The 13,278-nt window shown below is 40.8% G+C and overlaps 1 protein-coding gene across 1 annotated transcript in view; it reads left to right on the forward strand.

Annotated features, from left to right (window-relative positions):
• The first annotated feature begins 238 nt into the window (after positions 1 to 238).
• The window catches only part of LOC134344855 (S-arrestin-like), a 54,829-nt gene continuing 41,789 nt past the window's right edge, over positions 239 to 13,278 (forward strand). The window contains exons 1-5 of the mRNA XM_063044962.1: positions 239 to 304; positions 8,009 to 8,069; positions 8,489 to 8,533; positions 10,450 to 10,646; positions 11,965 to 12,024. Coding sequence (XP_062901032.1) covers positions 239 to 304; positions 8,009 to 8,069; positions 8,489 to 8,533; positions 10,450 to 10,646; positions 11,965 to 12,024 — 429 coding nt within the window. The remainder of the gene's footprint in view (positions 305 to 8,008; positions 8,070 to 8,488; positions 8,534 to 10,449; positions 10,647 to 11,964; positions 12,025 to 13,278) is intronic.

Raw genomic sequence — 13,278 nt, forward strand, 5'->3', positions numbered from 1 at the left:
TTAACTATGTAACATAATTGCCTGCAAGCAGCATACCCGGATAGCTGGATTTATTAGTCTCTGAAATAATCTTTTTTTTGAATATAATCATTATCTGCTCTGCGATTCCTTTTAAGTTCATTGTTTCATTACTAAATTATTCAGGGAATATTCTTTGGTGCAGTCAATCAAAAACCTCCCTATTTTCTCTTCTCAGCAACCCAGATCCTGCAGTGACTAACCACCCATTGTAGAAAGAATGAGTGCGGATGGGAAGACTTCCAAAAAAAGCATTGTTTACAAGAAAGTGTCTCGTGACAAATCGGTTTGTACTTTACTTTTTTTTTCCTTTTTATTGTCCTTCTGTCCTTTTCCAGAAAGAAAATAAATGTGCCTGTAATTCCATGATCTACCTAGAGAATGTCCTAAACTTTTCAGGTGCAGTCTGAAATAGAAACGTACAATAGAATGTGGGAAGTATTTGCTCATTAAGCTAATACCTCACATGGATAAAGAAACAGTTGACTTGTTTTTAGTTGATGACAATCAGAACTGTTTAAATTAGAAAAGAAGCAAGTTTTGTGAAAGGGGTTTGGGATGAGAAAACAAAAGAGAAGATGTCATAGTTTCATATGGTACCTAACTGGGTCTTCAGTGCACTGTGTCCTCACCAGCCATCAGTCACCCGTTCACACTAATCCTACAACAATCTCTTTCTTATCCTTCCCGTGTTATCATCGATGCCCACCTTGATTCAATTGGTCGCTCACTCACACACTAGGGTCATATTAACCCAGCGTATCCTTAGCAAGTAGCAGCAAACAGGAGAACATGCAAACTCCACACACCAGCAGTCAGAACTGAACCTGTATCTCTGGCACTGCAAGACAGCAGCTCTACCAGGTGTGCCACTATTCAGCGGCTCTACCAGGTGTGCCACTATTCAGCAGCTCTACCAGGTGTGCCACTATTCAGCGGCTCTACGAGGTGTGCCACTATTCAGCGGCTCTACCAGGTGTGCCACTATTCAGCAGCTCTACCAGGTGTGCCATTGTGCTAGCCAGCTGCACCACTGGACTGCTCTATGGTAGACCTGAGACCATGAGGGATCAAATGATATTATTAGTGCTGGTGGGACCCAGCTGTCTGAAAATGTAATGGGAGAAGAGTGCAGGGATGTGAATGATATCTAATATATGGAATAGGAGAGGAAAATGAATGCTGGAATTGTGAGTTTCAAGACAAGATTAGCTTGTGATCTGTAATGCTTAAATTTATGTCTTACGAAAGAAGGGTTGAGCGAGCTAAAGCTTTTCTCTTTGAGTCGAAGTGGGATGAGATGTGACTTGATAGAGGTGTATAAAATGATGATGTATAGATAGACTGGACAAGCAGCGACTTTCTCCAGGGCAGAAATGGCTAATGCAATAAGGCATAATTGTAAAGTGATTGAAGGGAAGTATTGAAGGGGTGTCAAAGGTAGGTTTTTGTTACATGGAGCACTGTGGATGCATGGACTGTGCTGTCAGGAGTGGTGGTACAGGTGGGTATGTGGAACACAGAACACTACAATACAGTACAGGCCCTTTGGCCCACCATGTTGTGCTAATCTTTTAACCTACTGGTTGGGTTGAGTTGTTCTCCAATCTTGGTAATTCATTTACAAACTTTACATCAGCATAAGAGGAGATATAATCAGTGCACTGCTAATTTGTGGTGTGTTCTCCCAATGCCTGACCTTTATATACTTGTCAATCAACTGATTGGTCGCCATGATGGAAACTCAATTGTGATGTAGTGAGGGCTGAATGGTTGTGTGGCAAACGCTGTACGATGTGGTCTGGAATTTTGCACACAGTGGCTTATAAATGGGATTGAGGTCCACATGTCCATTTACAGAACTGTACATGGAAAACTATACGTCTAGGAATTCTCTTGCCTGCCGTACATTTGCTTGCAGCATGACTTTCATTGATGCCCAGTTGAATAGGTGCCCCTCTCGATCATCACAAGAGTTGCTCATGTCGATTAACCTGCTCTGCGATTAATCTAACCCTTCCCTCCTGCATAGCCCTCTATTTTCTATCATCCATGCGCCTATCTAAGAGTTTTTTTACACGTCCCTAAAGTATCTTCCTGTTCCACCATCCCTGGCAGGGTATTCCACTGACTCACTACTCTCTATGTTTAAAAAAAAAAGTTCCACTGATATCCCTACTTCACTTTCCTCCAATCATCTTAAAATTATGCTCCCTCGTAGTAACTATTTCTGCCCTGGAAATGTACATTATGAGTCCAAAGATGAAGCACTTGTCTTTCAACTTGCATTGAGCTTCATAGAAACCAAGTAGGATCCAAGATTTATTTCTAAGATGATGTCAGTGAACTACCGTGACATTCTGCTGTCTACGTGCAATACTTCTAAATATACTTCTTTTGAATTACTCTCACTGCAATCTGCAGCATGTAATTTCCCTTTAAATAATGTACTTTTAAATCAACTTAATCATCTACAGATTTCACATTTTTCTGAGGGGCTCAGCAGACCAAGCAGGGGACAGCACCTTCAAGTGGATGGAGGTTCATCGCCACGGCCGGAAGCGAGGCAGGAGGGGGGCATGTCCAAGCCAGGCTGAAATGCTGAGGGATGAGGCCCCCTCTACCCAGCATCTTGTTAGCAAATGTGCTGTTGTTGGAGGACAACATTGAGGACCAGAGGGCAAGATTGCTGCATCGGAGGGAAATGAGAGATTGTTGCATTCTATGTTTGGATGAGATGTGGCTTTCTCCCAGCATAGCAGATACAGAGATCAGTCCCAATTCACAGAATGGACCGAGCTGCTGATTCAGAAAATGCAAAATGTGGAGGTGTGTGTTTCATGATGAACTCTTGGTGGTGCTCCGATGTGGTGGTTTTGTCAAACTCGTGTTACCTCAACCTTGAACACCTAACAGTCAAATGCCATCCATTTTATTTACCCAGGGAGTTCTCCTCCATAATCCTGACCACAGTTTACACTCCACCAGCAGCCGACTGTAATCAAACGCTTGAGATACTGCATGATGCCATCTCCAAACAAGAAACAGGCCATCCCGACACATCTCAAATCATAGTCGAGGACTTTAACCAGGTTTGTTTGAAGAAAACCCAGCCCTATTACGATCAGCGTACAACTTACAGCACCAGGGGTCCCAACACACTAGATGACTGTTATGCTAAGGTAAGGAATGCCTACCATTCCATGCCCAGATTGCATTTCAGTAAATCTGACCATTTGGCTGCCTACCTGCATACAGAGGCTAAAGAGCAAAGCTCCCGAGATTAGGACAACAAAGAGGTGGACACGGGAGGCTGAGGAGTGGCTATGGGATTACTTTGAGACAGTGGATTGGGCCGTGTTCGAGGACCTGTCTGTGGACCTGAATGAATAACCACGGTTGTCATGGACCGGATGAGTGTGTCCCCACAAAATAATTCAGAGTCTTCCCCAACCAGAAACCCTAGAGGAACCATGAGTTCTGCAATGTGCTGAGAGCCAGATCAGAGACATTCAAGTCTGGTGACCAAGGAAGTTACAAGAGGTCCAGGTACGATCTCCTGAAAGCCATCTCATGTGAAGTGGCAATTCCGGACTTGAGTCAACAAAATATGCTCGACAGTTGTGGCAGGGCTTGAACACTATCACCTCTTATAAAGTTAAATCTGGCAACATAGACGACAACAGGTTTTCCCTTCCAGATGAGCTCAATGCCTTCTATGCTCATTTTGACTGTGAAAGTATGGAAGAACCATCACAAACTCCCACAGCCTCCGATGATCTTAGATTTCAGTCTCTGAAGTCAACGTGCGAGCAGCCTTCAGGAGGGTGAACCCACAAAAAGTACCTGGCCTGTGCTGATCCCCTGGCCGGAGTGTTCACTGAGATCTTTAACCTCTCGCTTCAGCAGTCCGAGGTACCCACCAGCTTCGAGCAGGCTTTACGTATACTGGGGCCTAAGAAGTTTGTGGTAATCTGCCTCAATGGTTATTGTCCAGTAGCACTTACATGCTCTGTGTTGAAGAGGATGGTTGTGAAACACATCAACTCCTGCCTGAGAAACAACTTGGATCTGCTCCAATTTGCCTACCCGTGCAACAGGTCCATAGCAGACTTCATCTCACTGGCTCTTCACTCAACCCTGGAACTTCTGGACAGCAAAGCCACATCAATCATGATGCTCTTATTTGACTATAGCTCAGCATTCAATACTATCATCCTCTCAAAACTAATCAATAAGCTTCAAGACCTTGGCCTCAATACCTCCTGGAGTAATTGGATCCTAGATTTCCTCACTTTCGGACCCAAGTCAGTTCAGATTGGCAACAACATCTCCTCCACAATCTCCATCAGCACATGTGCACCCACAAGACTGTGTGCTTAGACCCTTTCTCGACTTCCTTTACATTTGTGACTGAGTGGTTAAGCACAGCTGCAATGCCATATTCGAGTTTGCTGATGACACCACTGTCGTAGGCCGAATCAAAGGTGGTGATGAATCAGCATATAGGAGGGAGATTGAAAATCTGGCTAAGTGTAGCCATTACAACAACCTCTCACTCAATGTCAACAAGTCCAAGGAGCTGATTATTAATTTCAGGAGGAGGAGACCAGAGGTCCATAAGCCAATCCTCAGGGTGGGGAGGGTCAGAAACTTTAAATTCCTCAGTGCTATTATTTCAGAGGACTTGTTCTGGGTCCAGCAGGTAAGTGCAATTATGAAGAAAGCACAGCAATGCTTCCACTTCCTTCAGAGTTTGCAAAGCTTCAGGATGATATCTAAAACTTCGGCAAACTTCTATAGCTGCGTAGTGCAGAGTGTATTGATTGGCTGCATCACAGTCTAGTATGGAAACACCGATGCCTTTGAACAGAAAATATTACAAAAAGTGGGTAAAGCCATTCCCACCAGTGACGTCTACACGAAGCATTGTCACAGGAAAGCAGCATCCATCATCAGGGACACCAACCACCCGGGACATGCGTTCTTCTCGCTGCTGCCATCAGGAAGAAGGTACATGAGTCTCAGGATTCACATCACCAGGTTCAGGGAACGATTACTACCGCTCAACCATCAGGCTCTTGAACCAAAGGGGATAACTTCACTCAACTTCACTCGCCCTATCATTGAAATATTTCCACAACCTATGGACTCACTTTCAAGGACTCTTCATCTCATGTTCTCAATTTTTATTGTTTATTTATTTATATATTATTTCTCTCTTTTTGTATTTGCACAGTTTTTTTGTCTTTTACACACTGGTTGAACACCCTTGTTGGCGCGATCTTTCATTGATTCTATTATGGTAATCTATTTTGGATTTATTCAGTATGCCCACAAGAAAATGAATCTCAGAGTTGTATATGGTGAGATATATATTCTTTGATGATAAATTTACTTTGAAATTTGAACTTTGAGGTGAAGGCCAGAGGTCAAAAGGGACTGTGCTGGATTAAAGATATGTCAATTATGTTGGGATGCTACCTGCCTACCACAGTGAAGCTACTGTAACATGGAGTCTATATCCTCCATTTCAGATACAGCCATCCCTATCATTGAGAAATGTCTCCATCATTTCTACCTGTCAATAACCCATATAGTGGAAGAGTTGTAGTAAGTTTCATCATATTAATTATTTTCATCAGTAATTCATTATGTATGGACACTGAACAGAAAATGCAGCTTTGTATTTGGAAACTCAATATAAGCATTAGCTAGAAATCATGATCAATACCTGCCCAATATTTTCACTGAGTCTCAGCCTGAATGTGGCCCATGTTTCTGCTGATTAATATTTAGTAATCCCCTTTATGTCATGTTGAAGCCACCATACATTTTCTATTTATTAGTGAATTGTAACTTCGATAAAGATGCGAGAAATTGCAGACGCTGGAATCTGGAGTGTAAAAACCGTCTGCTGGAGGAACTCAATGGTTGAGCAGCATGTGTAGGGGGAAAAGGAATTGTCAATGTTTTGGATTGAAAGCCTACTCCAGGACTGAGAACGGAGACGGGAGTTGAATCAGTATATAGAGGAGAAGAGGAGTGGTGAGACAGAGGTCTGAAGTGATTGGTGGGACTGGGAGGTGAAAAATAATGGGAAGGTCAAGGCCATGAGGAGAAGGGGAAGGTGGAGCTTGGTGACGGAGGTAAGTGGATGACAGATGGAGGCAGACAAAAATAGAGGGGTATATAGTGCGAGGTGGTGGAAATGGAGACAGCTGCAGGAGAATGATAAGCAGGAACACAAGCTCTACCAATGCTGGGATCTGGTCATTAAGCTGATAATGGGAATTGTGGAACTTCACCAGACCCCGATTTCCCAATTATGATGATTACTTTCACTCTTGGTGCTGTATTCTCTATTTCACTGCTGTTTTCACCCTTTGATGGTCCTGTCCCTACACCCTAATCAGTAACTGCTAGTTCAATACTCAATAATTTCAAACTCTGTACCCATAGTGCTTCTTTAACCATTTCAGTTTAAAATCAACGCTGACCGTTTATATAACTTAACCCATTTTAATCCGACAAACTTCTTTTCTTATTTGTTGATCAGTTTATACTGTATATTCCCTTCTCTATAACCTGATCAGTTTAAGCATAATATACCTGCCTTGTGGTTTCAATCAGTTCTATATGTTCCTACCTCCAGATGCCAATAACGTTGTCACCTACCTCTCTCTGTACCCAATTAATCTTAATCTCCAGTTAAGACTGAGATAAGTAAAAATTTCTTTACTTTGGAGTTCTCCATCCCAAGTAACAGATGTTCTGTTAACGAATATACTTAATTTTTGATTGATTTTTGTACACAAAGGGTATTACTCCTGTCTCTGAACTCTGCACCACCTCCATGAACACATTCTGATCAGCTTAGCTTCAAGTTGTCTTATTACTGCATTATAAACTCTACATTTTTCCAACCTTTGTATGATGCCTAATTTAAACACTATGCTGGCCCCATCTCCTTGTCCCAATCATCTTCACATCATCCTGGTCTCTATACTATGATCCACACAGCTCTCCAAGTATTCTTCTTGGACTAATCCCTGTTTCACTTCTGCTTTTACATCCAAGTCATTGGAATCATCGTCAAGTACATCAGTATATCTTTCAGATCCTCTTCATTAACCTCTTTTGGATTAACTTCTCTTCTTTATATTACTCCCTGTTTATCATCTGTTTTTTCATACTGTGAGTTAAATTGGTTTATTATTGTCACATGTATAGTGAAAAACGTCTTGTGTACTGTTCGTACAGATGAGTTCATTATATAGTGCGTTGAGGTAACACAACAATAGAAAACAGAATAAAATGCAACAGCAGCAGAGGCTGTTAATGTATTGCTGATGGACAATAAGATGTAAGATCATATGAGCTTCTTAAAATCCATACAAACCTTTCCTCTATAACCTAGTACATTTAAGCTCTTAAATAATTATGTATAATTCTTTTAATATGCTTTCCTTTATTATTTTCAAAATGTACTTTCTTTACAATCGGTTACTTGTTGAATTAAATTGGATATAGTATAATCAGGATGGCAAGATGGAGATGTGTCTCTACTAAAGGAGATATAAGATGCTCCTTCTTCCCCCCCCCCCCCCCGCCTGCTAGTCTGCAAGTCACCCTTGGGCAAGGTGCAGCACCTGCTTAACCGCCTGATCAGAGCCACATGAAGCCAGGGGAGCAGGTGGTGGATGATCGTAAGAGCACTGGTGGATATCACAGGTCCTGGTTATGTGACCTCTGACACCAGGCAGACAATCTCTGAAGTGTATTGATAAGGGCTGGGGTCACCCATCTTCTAAAGACTCTGTCCAGAAGAAAGCAATGGCAGACCAGTTCTGCAGAAAAACTTGTCAAGAACAATCCATGGTCTTTCTATGACCATGATCGCCTACGCCGTATGACACAGCACATAACAAACAAATAGTATAATCATTACCTTCTTCTGCCTATGACTTCTGTTTTTGATCTTAAACAGATTGCTGCTTACTTGAGCAGAAGAGATTTTGTGGATCATGGTACCGATATTGACCCTGTGGGTAAGTGAATCATTTGGAATTAACTGCTCGCCCAGTAAATACTACAAAGTGTTGTATGTTGCCCCCTCGCTTCCTGGAATTGTAGAACAAGACCGAGAGGTCGAACCCTTGCTGATGCTTTGTTAAAATTTCATTACCATTTAGCACATTTCTCTGTATCCATGGATATTCCGTTGATGACATTTGTAGAATGCCCTCCTCCTTTCTACAGTGCTCTTTTTCTGATGCATATGGATCTTCTTAACTTCCTTCTGTTCAACTTTACTACACAACTTGCAATGAGCCACTGAGAGTTATGAGCACGAATTGTGTCAGTTAAGACTGATTAGTTCCAAGTGTTTGAGCCTTTCAGTTGCTGTTACGGGATGTGCGGTTTGTATTTAAAGTCCAAGTGATCAATATTTTGCTTCCTTCTGTAGATGGCGTGCTTCTGGTGGACGCTGGTTTTGTAAGGGACCAAAAAGGTGAGCTGGTGAGCCTGCAATATGAAACTATCATTGCATTATCAATTATACAACTTCTTAAATCTTGCTTGAGATTAAATTTTTGATGCAATAATATTTGGCAAATCTACAACAGTGGATTGAACGGGTATGAACATCCTTCCTCAACATTGGAGAATGAGATGGGAGAGATCCGCACCTGATGTTAGGAGGCAAAATTACTCATTCATGCATCTTCCTTTCATTCCTGGTTTCATGGAGGTTAGCTTTACGTTGAAACATACAGTGAAATGTGCAATTTCCATCAAATCAAATCTGCGAGGATTGTCCTGGGGGCAGCCCGTAAGAGTCACTCTGCTTCCAGTACCAACCTAGCATGTCCACAGCTTACTAACCCTAACCCTAACCATTTGTCTTTGGAATGTGGGATGAAACAGGAGCACCTGTAAGAAACCCACACGATCATGGGGACAATGTGTAAACACCATTAAAACAGGGCCTGGAATCGGCAATCGCTGGTGCTGTAAAGCAATTGCTCTGACTGCTACGCTCCTGTGCCATTCTCCCACTCCCCCCACTATATTTAAATTAATTTTATGTCCATCTCAACATGAAATCTCAGCTTTTATCACTGATCCCTGGTTGCCCTGAAAACCTGGTCCAGCTTGAAAGAGATTGGTGCATTGTACATTATAAATCAAATTAGCCCTTGTGCATTTAATATTTCAATAATATTTGAGTTATCTAGTATAAATATTGTTTGCCTAAGCATTCTAGATCATTCAAATAATTCATTATGGGTTATATGTATAAATATGTGAATTGTATACATCATTATGCCGCCAAGTGATACGTACACTCCTCGCTTAAAGTAAAGACAAAGTTACACCTGAATTGCTGACCGCCACGTGTTCCTTTGAATTAGTTGAATGATTTGAAGTTACAAAACATAACGTTAGCTATGCAGAGATTTTTCTCAATGTTCATTCAATGTTCATTCAAGCATTGCTAGTATTACCTCGTGAATAATAACAGGCTTGAGTTTATTATATTTGTGGCTTTCATTCACTTGAGCTACAAAACAAATTCTAAGTCCTCACACTTGGTGAGAATTTGGATTTTCCATTGTTATGTAGGTTTTGGCTCAATGCCAGTGAGTTTGTAACTAGGTTATGTCCAGCGTTTGGACTCTACATTTAATTAGGATTTTTTTTACTTTTTAAAAATTTATTAGCTCTTTTGAAAATTGCTCTTGAATCAAATTCCACCACAGCATCAGGCAAAGCATCATTATCCATAGTGCTGACTACACAGAAACCTCACTTTCCCACTGTTCTTCGAGTTTAAATTTTAAACCTGCTTCTTCTGATAACCAACTTTTCTGGCAGTGGGAACGAAAGATGGTGTTTACATCAAGAAGGAAAGAAGTAGCCACTGACATCTGAAGGTTCATATGAAAAGAGAGTTAATGAATTTGATTATTGAGAATAACTTTAATGCTTATCTCCATGATAATAATAATGCACGGAGAAAGAACACGAATTCAGGAAAATTGTGCTGTCTGCCTAAAATAATTTAAAGAAAATAGGCTGTGCTTGTTTCACAGAAAAGAAAATTGAGCAAAGTTCCACAGCAAAGACAAAGGAGGTTCAGGATAAATTATTGAGTAGGTTATATGGTCGGCACAACATTGTGAACTGAAGGGCCTGTAATGTGCTGTAGATTTCTATGTTCTATGTAAGTCCTGAGTAGCATATCAGAATTCTTTAGAAGAATCATGTTGAATCTATAGATTCTTCCGATCAGACCCCTTTATATAAAAGGGCCAGAAAAATGTTGCCACTTTCATTCCTTGTGGAACCAATCAAATTACTGTGCATTTCCAACACCTCACTCATTCGTATCTCTCTAATCTTCGGCTCTTCCTGTTTCCTCAGTTTATTGCAGACTGAAATGCACTTTCCACTATGGACCTGAGGACATTGAAATGGTTGGACAGGCTTTCCAAAGGGACCTGTATGTGTCCACAATCCAAGTCTTCCCTCAAACAGGCGAGGAATCAAAATCGCTGACTAAAATGCAAGAGCACCTGATGAAAAAGATTGGAGACAAAGCTTTGCCTTTCACCTTTCAGGTACATGTTGCTACAAACTGCGATGGTAGAAAATACTGACTGACTGAATATTACTAGTCTGAGGGATGACATGAGTTTCTGGGGAAAATGAGGAAGGTGCAGGATGGATGTATTCCAAAAATGAAGACGTACTCAGATGGCAAAACAGTACAGCCACGGCTGACAAGGGAAGTCAAAGCTAATGTAAAAGCAAAGAGAGGGCATACAACAAAACAAAAATTAGCAGGAAGATAGAGGATTGGGAAGCTTTTAAAAACCTACAGAAAACAGCTAAAATAATCATTAGGAGGGAAAAGTTGAGATATGAAAGCAAGCCAACAAACAATATCAAAGTGGATAGTAAAGGCTCTCTCAAGTATGTAAAACATAAAAGAGAGATGAGAGTGGATATAGGACTGCTAGAAAATGAGGCCAGAGTGATAATAACAGGGGAAAGGAGATGGCAGATGAACTAAATGAGTATTTTGCATCAGTTTTCACTGTGGAAGACACTAGCAGTGTGCCAGATGTTGAAGGGTGTGAAGGAAGAGAAGTGGGTGCAGTTACTATTACAAAGGAGAAGGTGCTCAAAAAGCTGAAAGACCTAAGGGTACATAAGTCACCTGGACCAGATGAACTGCACCCTAGATGCAGTAGAGCATCCTGGAATCTATTTCTGATCTAGTTCGTCTTCACAGCACGTTGGTTCAGGAAGGCTAACAGTATGGTAAAGTATGCCTGCCGTCCGGGGTATTTCTTTATCCTTCTTGTAATTTCCGGGAGAAGATACAGGAGCTTGAAAGCCTGGATGTCCAGTCCTAAGAACAGCTTCGTCCCCAGTGCTATCATACTCCTAAACCGATCCCCTCTCTCACTTCCCCTTCCCAGTGGTGCTGCCATGCTTTTGTGCTTTTAATGCTCCCTCGCTCAGTTACTCTGCTATTGTTACTCTGGTATTGTTACTCTGCTATTGTTACTCTGGTATTAGTTTTGCACTACTTCAGATTGCACTGCAGTCTCTGCACCTTTTTGCTGTTTTGCACTTGTTTCTATTATTGCCATGTACACAGTTTCTGCTGTCAGCTTCTTGCCAACAAAATATTTCATTGCACCATAATATATGACAATGATCTAATCTAATCAATGGAGACGTGATCGTTCTACCTGTGGTTAGAGGAACTTATCTATAAGTGTGATGACTGGAGATAATGCAGCAAATACAAGAAATAAAAAGAAATTACTGTATGAAGAATATAGTGGAGCAGAAAACAGACATGCTTTCTGCTTTTTGTTATTTATGATCTGTCCTAATCAACATTTCTGTCCTTTCACTTAATAGTTCCCAAACTATCTCCCTTGCTCCGTTTGTCTTCAACCTGGTGCCAATGACCCAGACAAGGTAAGATCTTCAACACCAATCGTGATACAGGAACGTAAAACTCTGGCTGAAAGATCTACAGTAGTTTTAAACTACTCCTTTTTAATAATATTGAAATTACTTCAAATAAAGTACACAAAATGAAGTTGAAGCTGGTCGAAATTCTAGTACTTATTTTAAACATGGTTTAATCTTAATGATAGTTGACATTTTGTTTTGTGGTTGTTGGTTGTGCAGAATAGATTGAATTTAGCTTGTTAGCATGTAGAATAAGTTACAAACCAGCATCCCAACTGATGTACTGTCATTTTGATAATTAATATACCCAACAATGGAGAGCGAGACTGGGGGGGTCCAAGGCCCAGTCAGATCATGCACTCAGTTAAGGAAGTAAGTGAAGCTACACTTTGCCATTTATATATTTTGTTCTTTTTAAAGCAATGGATGTTTGATGTTTTCTTTGAATGAGTTCCATGGTGTCTGGAAAGACAAATCTCAGGGTTGTATACTGCATACATATGATAATAAATGTACTTTGACTTTGAATCTTTCTAGCTCGCAATAGAGCAGATGTACTAAGAAAATGGTCATGTTGAAGTTCAATACATCACTGAGGCTGAGCAAAATAAAGATAGAACTAGTAGAATTATCAGACATAATCTTCCTACATTCAATGATTACAGGATTATGCTGGAAGGCAGGAATACTATTATTGTTATACTATTAATAAGTCTGAAGTGTTTTAGTTTGAGAAGGATAATGTTGGAATGCTCTATGGCAGGGGTTCCCTAGCTTTTCTATGCAATGGACCCCTACCATTAACCGAGCGGTTCTTGGACCCCAGTCAGGGAATCCTTGCTTTATGGTATAAATGCCACCTTTTTGCAAAGTGTAGATAAGCAAAGAACTTGGTGTCCATTCACAGAAATCCTTCAACATGGCAGAGCAGGGTGGTGATTAGATAAGAAACATGGGTTGCTTGCATTTATGGAAGCATAGAATATTAAGTTTAAGGAATCAGTTCAAAAGAAGCTGAGTGTTTAGTTGAAATATTGTAGTTATTCTTGGGACAACATGTCAAGAAACACACTGCAAAAAAAAAAATAGAGGGGAAATTTTCCAGGAGTGAAGGACTTCAGTTACACAATGAGGTTAGCATTAGGATTGTTCACCTTTGAACAGAGAAGGTCTGGGAGTGACTTAATAAGTGTACAAATTAGGAGCAGGAGTTGAGCACTTGACCTTTGGAGCCTGCTCTGCCCTATAATAAGATCA

This window comes from Mobula hypostoma, chromosome 4 (genome assembly GCF_963921235.1).
Source record: "Mobula hypostoma chromosome 4, sMobHyp1.1, whole genome shotgun sequence".
Taxonomy (NCBI): Eukaryota; Metazoa; Chordata; class Chondrichthyes; order Myliobatiformes; family Myliobatidae; genus Mobula; species Mobula hypostoma.